This window comes from Gobius niger (genome assembly GCF_951799975.1).
Source record: "Gobius niger genome assembly, chromosome: 11".
Lineage (NCBI taxonomy): Eukaryota > Metazoa > Chordata > Actinopteri > Gobiiformes > Gobiidae > Gobius > Gobius niger.
In genome coordinates this window covers 20,514,932-20,526,059 of record NC_136862.1, presented here as the reverse complement: position 1 = coordinate 20,526,059, position 11,128 = coordinate 20,514,932, and the positions used below count along the sequence as shown (strand labels likewise).

General features: G+C 41.5%; 1 protein-coding gene across 1 annotated transcript; it reads left to right on the top strand.

The window, feature by feature from the left end:
• Positions 1-4,209: 4,209 nt before the first annotated feature.
• LOC306970771 (UDP-glucuronosyltransferase 1-2-like) lies at positions 4,210-6,278 on the top strand (the record flags this gene model as incomplete). Its single annotated transcript, XM_079566799.1, has 3 exons — positions 4,210-4,503; positions 4,903-5,616; positions 5,700-6,278. The coding sequence occupies 3 exons, from the start codon at positions 4,210-4,212 to the stop codon at positions 6,276-6,278; spliced, it is 1,587 nt and encodes a 528-aa protein (XP_079422925.1).
• Between the last annotated feature and the right edge of the window lie 4,850 nt (positions 6,279-11,128).

Sequence of the window (11,128 nt, the reverse complement as noted above, 5' to 3'; positions counted from 1 at the left end):
TAAATAAAATATGTTTCTTTATTTAAACATTCATAGGTATAAAAGTATAGCTTTTGATTGAAAAGTTAAGTTAAGAGCACTATTAGGCTACATGACCATTTTACGTGTACATAACCCAAAACATGGAGAAACAACTGCTAAAGTTGAGATGGGAGACATACGCCACAATTAATACAAAATAAACTGGGCCTACAGGTGAGTTCAGAGCATAAAAGTGAGCATAAGGAGCAACTGGGGTTTACTGCAGCTCATGAAGAGGAAAAGTTTCACTGCAGCAGGAAGGGAAAGACTTTACAGAGGAGTCAAAGGATTTGTACTCACAAATTCATTTAGAAGTGCTTGGGTGTGAATTCAATGACACAAATACTGGAAGTGCTGCGATTGAATGCAACATTGAAAGCAAACTTTAATTTAATGCAATCTATTGACGCACATTTTGTGATCTGAGATTAAATAGTTTTACTTGAGAGCCAGCCCCTACTTTTAGGCACATTTTTTGGACAATTAATCACAGCACGGTGACATTGTGTGACATTGGAGTTTGAACGTAAATGTTCCTACATGTTCATAAATCAATTAATATTCTGTGGGATTCTTGTTAACTGGTTCTCAGCATGGGTACGTAATTAGGGATTTACTGTGTGATATAAGGATCTACAGTACAGAAAATGTTGATGTTGTGTTCTGTTTTAGGAAACATGCCTTGTTTTTATTTGTGTGACCTAAGATTCTTCCTCAATCTCTCCTGTGATGAGGGAACATGCTGGTGTATCCATGGGACAGCAGCCATAGGGTCAATATCAAGGTGTAGCTGGAGGAGCAACTCCTCTCCCCCTCGCGGACACAAGCTGAGGGGTCGAACACACTGGCGACGTATCGCACAACGCTTAATGCTCCTGTGGAAAAGATAAGATAAGATGATACTTTATTGATCTCACAGATGGAGAAATTGCATTCGATGAGAGAGCATCCGGCAGCAGCACCCATTCAGTGCGCACCACTCTTTTTTTTTTTTTTCTTTGGTGAAAGATGGTTGTGTCGCAGCCGCCATCTTCACTGTTTTGGTCACAGGAGGAGCACTGGTTGATGGGAAATCCGTAGACGATGACCACGGCGGTGGAGCTCTTGCGCTTGGCCACGATGTTCTTGGCCACACAGGTGTAGTTGGCCGTGTGGGACAGACGCGCCTGCTTGATGATCAGGTTGTGGTCCACGGTGATGTAGAAGTTCCTGTCCTCGGCCGGGTCGATGATCTCGTTGTCCTTCAGCCACTCCACCCGCATGACCTTGGAGGATGGAGAAACTGTAGCTGCCCTCTGTCTCCTCTGATCATCTGAAACGGTGCACCGCCTCCTGGGCTTGTCACCGTCTCAGAGCGTGGTGTCCTGCACTGGTCAGCTCCTCCGTGCTGCAGGTGTGGGGGCTCTTGGTGCCTCTTCACTGTTCAGTGTCTCAGAAGAAGATGTTTCACCAAAATAGGATTGGTTCTATTTTGAGGAACACGTCTTGTGCGTTGCCCCGGCATGCGTTACGCACATTACACACAGCTCAGTGTGGCCGCTCCAATTCACCCTCAATGGAATCTACTGTGTGTCAAAACGGGGCAAAAAGGCAATGCGTTAACACCTGTCTCAGACCCCAGACACACCGGCCACATTTTCTGAGTGTTTATGACACTGCTCTGCGTGAAATTACTCTTCGAAGTGTCCAGCAGTAGGACCCTGCAGATTTGTAGTATTCCCACAGGTATGTGGCTCTGGACTATTCAGTTCAGTGAAACCTGAGAGTTTTGGTCAGTTCAGGAAAAACACACCAGGAAGCATTCAAGCCATAAACAAGCTGACTTTACCTGCATAGTAAATAAAGAGTCTCTGTTACATATGTTCTGCTGCACTGTATTATTATGTGTTTCAACTATGTTTCAATTTTGTGTAAAGGCTCAATAAGGGACGGACATTGTGGGAGTGAGGCATGTGTTGGGGGGTGAGCTGTGAAGGCATAGATATCATATAATAAAGGCTAGATGTCTTAAGGCATTACCGGCGGCCATCTTGCCACAGGGAAGCTTTCTGGTGAGCGCTGTGGTATCTGAAGTAAGGTACACGCACAAATCCTCTTATCTAACTGAAATCTTGACAGATTTACAAATGGTGGTTTCTTACAAATATTATTAACGTGGCTATAATTCTGAATGCTGGAACATGTTGAAATTGCAGACTTTCTTTTTTTTTCATATTTATGCAGTGTCATAACTACATCTCTGACGTTTATGACAAACCAAACCCTTTGAAAATCGGTAGAAAATTGAGCAAGTTATGGTTATTTAAAAAGTGCATGCACCATTAAACACAATGTTATGTGAGAGAGATCCCTGTGGCAGGATGGCTGCTGTGTGCGGACGTCAGCCTCCATTGGCCAGCAGCGCGGACATGTAGCCTTTATTATATGATTTCTATGGGTGAGCGGTGAGCCGGTCTCCTTCTGCTGTTTGCCATTGTGGCGCACATAGTGGTGCATCTAGCTTGATGGGGATGCAACAGTGTCGGACCGGCAAAACAGGATTGCTTAGCTTTAAATGTAGAGTTTTCAATCTGATGCTTGAATCGAAAGATACATTTTGAAAGCACGGGCTCAGTGCAGGATTATATCATCAATTATGATGTATTCGTTTGCAGCAGCCGAAGTTTACTCTCTTTCAGAAGTCAACATGCAGAGAAGCACAAGTAGCTTACAATAACCCCTGGGCTGCCAGTGCGGGCTACAGCAGGTCAAACACCAGTAACAAGATACATAAATTATATGAACAGTCAAGCAATGTCTTATTGTGCACACAGCCGCACCTACTGTGGCACAGTCAGCGCGCATAGTCTGCACACGGCAGCACGGCTCAGCCACAGCAGCTCAGGACTGACACCTGAACACTATTTTGTTGTATGCTTGTACAATGACAATAAAGCACTTACTTACTTACTTCTTCAAGTGCCATAACACCACACTTACTCTGCGGTTTAACATGTCATGGAAGCATGACATGTTAAAACGGTTATTGCCAAAGCTCTCTGAGCCTTGACTTCTGAAACTTCAGCTGTTGCAAACGAATAAATCAAAATTGATGATATAATGTATGAAAAAACAAACTTTAAGCCATATAGAGTAATTTGAATTCATCATCTCACAGCAGATGTTAACAAGCAATTTCGTTTTTGTTTTCAATTTGAATATTGATTTAACGATACACTGATTTTTTTTTGTTTGGTTCATGGTATAATTTTGTAATTCAAATTGTTATAGGAAAAATGATAATAGAAAGAAGATGTCAGCCTTTGAAGATGTCTTTAGCCTCTACCTGAAGTATGTTTGCGAGCTTGTCATTTCCTCATTTCCAGAGGGTGGAATTCAGAGTCAAGTACAGACATGATAAGAGGAACTGGGTCAAAGGCAAATGGCTCCAAAAAGCTCTCACTGTAGGTTTATGGCATGTTTCTGTGGATGTTGTAGCGAACAAAAATGCTACGAAAAATGCTAAAAAGCAAAGTAGTTCTTAGAACCTTTATTAACACAAGATGACAGCGTGATGACAGCCGCAGAGAGTCTGCAGACCTGAACACCCAGCTTATACCATAGAGGCTGGTCTATTGGGTCTACATCAAAGCATTCTTTGCCAAACAGATAACAAATGAACATCCTACTACTACATAATTTACAATTACTATATAAGTTCATGACTGAAATTTCCTAATCAGCAATCTCATGAGCTCCTTTGTCCCTCAGGTCAGCCAATGGTCAATCCAGGTCAGCAAGCAGGTCACATACCTAATTGTATAAGTTTGTAAACCATACAGTTGCTCTTCTCTTTTGTTGGCAAACCTAATCACCACACATTTGTTGAACTGCAGATGAATGTTACAGCATGCAGTATAATGTAATTGCATCATGAAACACATACAATGACATGTGCCAATGACAACCCATTCATCTCAAGAGGGTGTGGACTTTGAAAGAAAAAAAAAAACAAGTTTGAAAAATCAAGTTGAAAACTGAGAGAGAGAAGAGTGAGAAAAGAGACGGCAGGCACTCCACAGGTATGTTACAGCTCTTCTGGCTCTAAATATGACAAATGATTAGTATCAAAAATTTACATTCCATACTTTTTAATTCATAGTTTATGCATTGCATAAAGTTTGATGTTGCTTTTGGCCGACAGATAAAATGTGTCCACATTATGGGACAGTCCTCCTTCTGACTCTCACTGTGATGACTCTGGCACCGTCCTGTGATGGAGGAAACATCCTGGTGTTTCCTGTGGACGGAAGTCACTGGATCAATATGAAGGTGCTGCTGGAGGAGCTGCACTCTCGCGGACACAGTCTGACTGTGATACGAGCGTCCACCAGCTGGTACATCCCAGAGCAGTCCCCTCTCTACACCTCTGTCACCCTCGAGCTTGAGAGTGAAGACGCTCTAGAAAACTTCTTTGGTGTCTTTCTCCAAGAACACATGAAGGTACATAAAGGAACCTATGATTAGTGTTACTATTTCATTATCCCACCTGAAAACATTAAAATATTGTTTATGCCATAATGTCCATAAATATTGTTTTCATAAATCCTCTGATGCAGTAGAGCAAAGTAGAGCACACAGTTTACGTAAGAAGTTACAGCTCAAAGGTCAGTTACATGTTTTTACCACAATGGGGAAAAAGAGAAATGTCAGAGAGAATCACACGGAGACGTTCAGTGTCATCCAGCTCTAACTGTCTCTTACAAAGGCACAGTTTGTGATTTACCGAGTACAGACCCTTGTGGCTTCCTTAGGAACATGAATTGTTGGTTTATGTTAACAAAAGGGCCATTTTATGACGACATATTGCCAGCGTAATGTTTGTTTTTCTGTTCTGTACAGGCACAGAGAGAAGGAGCCTCAGCCCTTACATTTGTAAAAAACACCAAAGACTTTGTTCAGATGATCAGCCAGGCTCATGTGATCTGGTGTGAAGCAGTGGAAAAAATACTAAAAGACAAAGAGATGGTCAAGAGTTTATTGGATGCCAAATATGACTTGATGCTCACGGATCCTGCCATGGCTGCAGGAGTGGTACTGGCGAAGTACCTGCAGTTGCCTTTAGTTTTAAATGTTCGCTGGGTCACGAGTGGTGATGGACAATTTATGTTAGCTCCTTCACCTCTGTCTTACATCCCAGTGCCAGGATCTGGATTGACAGATAGAATGGACTTCTTCCAGAGAGTAAAAAATGTCTTATTTTACGGTCTTACACTCTTTCAGCAGTATTTTCTTGTTGGGCCAAGCTATGACGCCCTGTGTGAGAAATACATTGAAGGTGGATGTGATATTGTCTCACTTCTGCAGGACGCAGATATTTGGCTGTTTAGGTCTGATTTTGTTTTTGACTTTCCTCGGCCCACAATGCCTAATGTCATCTACATGGGAGGCTTCCAGTGCAAACCGGCCCAGCCTCTCCCCGCAGACCTGGAGGACTTTGTGCAGAGCGCTGGAGAACATGGAGTTATCATAATGTCGCTGGGCACTTTCGTAAACGCTTTGCCCACTGAAGTGGCTGATGAAATAGCCAGTGTTTTTGCTAAACTGCCTCAAAAGGTAAATGTTTAACAATGGCTTTAAAATTCATGTCAGGAAAGAATGTAAAACTAGATTTGGAATATATCTTTCATTATTTTTAGGTCATCTGGAGACATATTGGTGCACGGCCGTCTACTTTGGGCAACAACACTCTGATCATGGACTGGATGCCACAGAAGGACCTCTTGGGACACCCTCAGACCAAAGTGTTTGTGGCCCATGGCGGGACAAATGGTGTCCAGGAGGCCATATACCATGGCGTCCCGGTGCTGGGCATCCCACTGTTCTTTGACCAGTTTGACAACCTCCTCCGTTTGCAGTCGAGAGGCGCGGGAAAGATCATCAACCTCGTTGACCTGAATGGACAGAGCTTTGAGCAGGGGCTGCAGGAGCTGCTCCACCAACATGACTACAGGGAAAACATGCAGAGACTGTCCCGTCTGCACAGGGACCAGCCCATGTCCCCCATGGATCAGGCCGTGTTTTGGGTGGAGTTTGTGATGCGCCATAAAGGCGCCCCTCACCTGCGCACACAGTCCTATAAGATGCCCTGGTACTCGTACTACTGCGTGGACGTCCTGCTGCTGTTACTGACAGCCGTTATTGGGACAGTGCTCTGTGTAGTGGCTGTGTTCAGGCTCCTGTGCTGCAGGAGCAGAACAAAGGTTAAACAACAATGATCAGGCACATGCTTCTGCAGTTTAACAGTTTTCAGTTATTAGTCTATTTAATACAGCTGTCATTTTCTAGAGATGTTTGAAACAATGAGCTTAAACTCAATGCATACCTGTTCTTTAAAAAAAAAAGTTTTTGCAATGTAAAAAATTCATCAAATTTCTCGTTTATTTTGATGTCAATTGTTTAATGTTTTTTGAGACCCATGACACATTAGCCTGGCACGAGCCAGACTGATACTCCATGTTAAGAGATACATGGGGATACAGTCTGGAATTGTGTGGGCTGAATCTCGCTGACTCCGGCAAAACTAGGCAGAGCAAATCATAGCGCAGGAGGCGGGAGCTAACAGTGCGTCATCTTCCGTACCAGGATTTCCCATAAACACCTGCGCTCCTCCCGCAACCAAAACAGTGAAGATGGTGGCGGCCGCGACACAGCAATCTTTTACCAGTGCCCTTTCTTCTGTTTTCAATGAGTGGACTTGTTGTTAAAGCCACAGAAAGAAGCTGCTCTGAGGGCTTTCACCGGAGCATTTACTCGACTACACATGAACGCAAAGCGTAAGTCGCTTTGTGTTTGATTGGTTCGCTCTCGTTCATACCGCGATCGTTAGACCCGCCTCCAGTTCGATTTGGAAATTGCGTCCTATTACCACAATTCCAGACTGTCTTTATATGTATTTATAAACACATAAATAAAGTCAGTCTGGCTTTTGCCAGGCTAATGAGACATACACTGTAAAATGTAAAATTGTTTCAACTCAAAAGACTAATTCCAAGGGATGCCAAGAAATTGTATGTTGAACCAATGACAAGTGAACAATTAAGTTTATTTGAAATGTGAGATTAACTTCTTCAGTTCAATTGTGTTCTTACATTGACATAACAGTTTTCAGTTGTAACTGAAATTTTTAACTTCAGACAACTGACAGTTTTGTCAACCTAAGAATTGCTGGGTTGCAGGTTCTACAATGTGAAGATGTCACAGGAACCAATGGGGGGAGGAGCCAGTTTTTCCTATTAACTGTATTACACTTTCACAAGTCATATATAAAAAGAACATTTATGAATTACAAAAATGATCATTAATATCAGTCACTGGGTCCATGATGTCTCTGTACAAGACCAAAAATTTTACCTCTATATAATATTATGGGCCTTTAGAAACGACTACACTGCACACTTGTTATTGGTTCTAGGGCTGCAACAAACGATTATTTTGTCACTGATTAATCTATCGATTATTTTTTACGATTAATCGATTAATCGCATGGCTGTGAATGGTTTTGGAAAATTGGATTTAATTAATATCGAATAAACTTAAAGTAAATGTTGTTGGAGGCTCTTGCCACTAATTCTGCTTTTGATTGGATGAAACACAGACAGATATTCAAGAAATGTACATTTATGACTAAAACCTAGTAGGTTTTCATCAAAAATACTACATATTCATGTCATTTTTCTCTATTTGAGTCTGTGTGAACGAGAAAATGATTAATCGATTACTAAAATAGTTGTCGACTATTTCAATAATCGATTAGTCGCCGATTAATCAATTAGTCGTTGGTTCAACATAAATTTTCGTGGCAGTCTTTGGAATTTGTTTTTTTTTAATGAAATGAAACAATTTTACATTTTACAGTGTGGTTCAATACTCTTTGTCAACCCACTAAGTAGCTGAATGATTTACCCACAAAGTGTCTGGCACTAGGACCCAGCATATACAGTCTGATGTAGAAGGGTTCACCAAAGGGCTGTTCAGTTACGTGAAAGCTGAGAGTTTTGGGTGGGATCGAGAGAAAATCTGCCAGGAAACACACTCAAGACATGGTTTCTGTTTAATATGAAATACTTTAAACAAGAAAACATGAAAGTTCTCAATATCATCATGGAGGTTGGCAGGAGGTGCATTGTAATGAAGGTCCTGCTTTGATGAGAGTCAAGAGAGATTGATGCCTGATTGCAACTACATGCTTTGGAACAAGTCTAAATCCTCATCTGCATGGTATGGTATGTGGTGTGATTTTTAGAGTACGTTTTATACATACAATATTAGCAAAATGAGTTCAGCTTTAATCTTAAATGAGTCAAAAGGTTTGCCAATTCAAGAGGGGGAAATGTCAGATCCCTAAATTACATTCAACATAAAAATGGTAAATGGACTCATCTTATATAGCTCTTTTCTACCTTTATCAGGCCCATAGCGCAGTAAGGAACCAGTCATCCATTCACACTCTCATTCATACACCAGTGTACGCACCGCTCTACCTACTGCGCCACCGTCGGCCCAATAAAAATAAAAAAAACTCTTGGAGTTCCAGGGGGACAGAAATACCGGTGGGAATTAACACCTCAGCTGTCATTAAGCCACTGCTGAAGAAGAGTGGTCTTGATGCGACAGAAATGAATAATTATCGGTCAATATCAAATCTACCATTTATAGGAAAGGTCTTGGAGAAAGTGGTCTACAGCCAGCTTACGGAATTTCTTCTTGTAAATAATTTTTTTGACGTGTTCCAGTCGGGCTTTAGACCCGGACATAGAACCGAGACAGCCTTGATCAAGGTGATAAATGATATCAGGCTAAATACAGATGCAGGCAAGGTCACAGCTTTAGTTCTGCTGGACCTTAGCGCTGTGTTTGACACAGTGGACCACGGGATCTTACTAGAGAGGTTGAAAACCTGGATGGAATCCCTGGAAAGGCCCTTGAGTGGTTCAGATCCTACCTCAAGGAACAAACTTACTATGTCGCGATGGGAAACTGTGTCTCAGACCAAATTGCACTGACCTGTGGGGTTCCCCAGGGGTCGATTCTGGGGCCCCTCTTGTTCAATTTGTACATGCTTCCGCTAGGTCAATTAATATCCAGTATTATTATACGGCTCTTCACAACGTAAGTAGAATGCTCCATTGATTTGAATGGGATTTTCCAACGTTCTACCAGTCATTATTTTTTGATAGAGGACCTCTGAGAAAAATAATGACCGCTGCCAATGGCAACAGAGTTTGTGCTTGTAATACAGTTCTTTCATATCACTCGGCACGTACGTAGTAGCGGACTCTATCTCTGTCCCCGTCACTGCGAGAGAAGTTGGGGGAATCGCTCGTGAAGTTAACGTGAGTCCGACTTTCAACTTACCCAGAGATTCACCACCATTCCTCCAACTGCACCTTCATCTAAATAGCTTGGCTAGCTACTAGCATTGCTGCTACTAACCTAGCCAAACGTTGCCAAGCAAAGCGCAAATTTTTGGGAACTATTTGCAGCGGAAGTCATTAAATACACCTTTCGGCCTTCATAAAATTGTAGGAAGATTATGTTGTGTGTGTTCAGTTGGCGAAACAAGACCCCTCTGCTTTGCGTCGGGGTTCGGTTCGCCCTGTCGGTACTTATTTTCCCGATAATGACCAGCGTTCTGTACATCATCCCTTACACAATGTATCTTATCACAATTATGTTGATGATATTCAGATCTGTGTTTCATTGACAGCGGGTGAACATGGGCCTGTAGATTCACTGTGTCATTGTATCAAACAGATTAGTGTGTGGATGCAAAATAACTTGCTCCAGTTAAATACAGATAAAACTGAGACAATTGTTTTTGGCCCACAAAAACACAGAGAGGTTGTCATTGGTCATCTCGAAGCTCTTTCACTAGAACCTAAAAATCAAGTTATAAATCTAGGGGTAATCATGGACTTATCAGTGGCCTATTACCACCTCAAAAACATTGCTAAAATAAAAAACATAGTGTCTAGACTGGACTTGGAAAGATTAATTCATGCTTTTGTCTCCAGTCGGTTGGACTATTGTAACGGCCTGTTTACTGGCCTTTCTAAATGAGCTGCAGTATATTCAAAATGCTGCTGCTCGAGTTCTGACCAGAACCAGGAAATACGACCACATTACTCCAGTGTTCCGGTCTCTACAGTCTCAACGAGGACGTGAGACAGGCCTCAACTCTTAATATGTTTAAGTCCAGACTGAAAACATGCCTATTTACTGCTGCCTAGGACAATTAGTGGTATTTTAACTACTTTTAATATATAGTTTTAATATGCCTTGCGCATGAAATGTGCTGTATAAATAAATTTGCCTTGCCTTGCCTAAGCTCTGCTGCACTGTATTATTACAGTGTAGCAGTAACATAAGCTTATGTATCATACTTGTCCCTATTCAAATTAACTTCAATAAATAAATAGGCTTACCATCTTTTTGGGAAAGTCCAGAGGGTTTAGCCTGATTGCACTTACATATGTTTTTTGTCTTCTTTTTTTTGGTTCATGTAATTTTGTAATTGATGAAAAATTATAATAGAAAGAAGATGTCCGCCTTTGAAGATGTCTTTAGCTTCTACCAAAAGTGTGTTTGAGAGCTTCTCATGCTTAAGGATTGACATTTCCAGATGGTGGAATTTTAAGGTCTTTTTTTTCTTCATTGTCAAGTACAGACATGATAAGAGGAACTGGGTCAGAAATGGCTACAAAAAGCTCTGACTGTAGTTTTATGGCATGGTCCTTTTTTGTTGGCAAACCTAATTATCATTTTTTTTTAAAACTGCAGATGAATGTATGTACAGTATTAGGTAAATTGTACCATAAAACACATACAATGACACATGTTAATCTCAAGAGGGTGTGGACTTTGACCTGGAGTTTGAGCTTCAGTGCAAAAGAAAAAATCAACTGAAAATTCAGTGAGAAGACGGCAGGCACTCCACAGGTATGTTACAGCTCTTCTGGCTCTAAATATGACAAATGATTAGTATCAAAAATGTATGGTCCATACTTTTTAATTCATAATTTATGCATTGCATACAGTTTGATGTTGCTTTTGGCCGACAGATAAA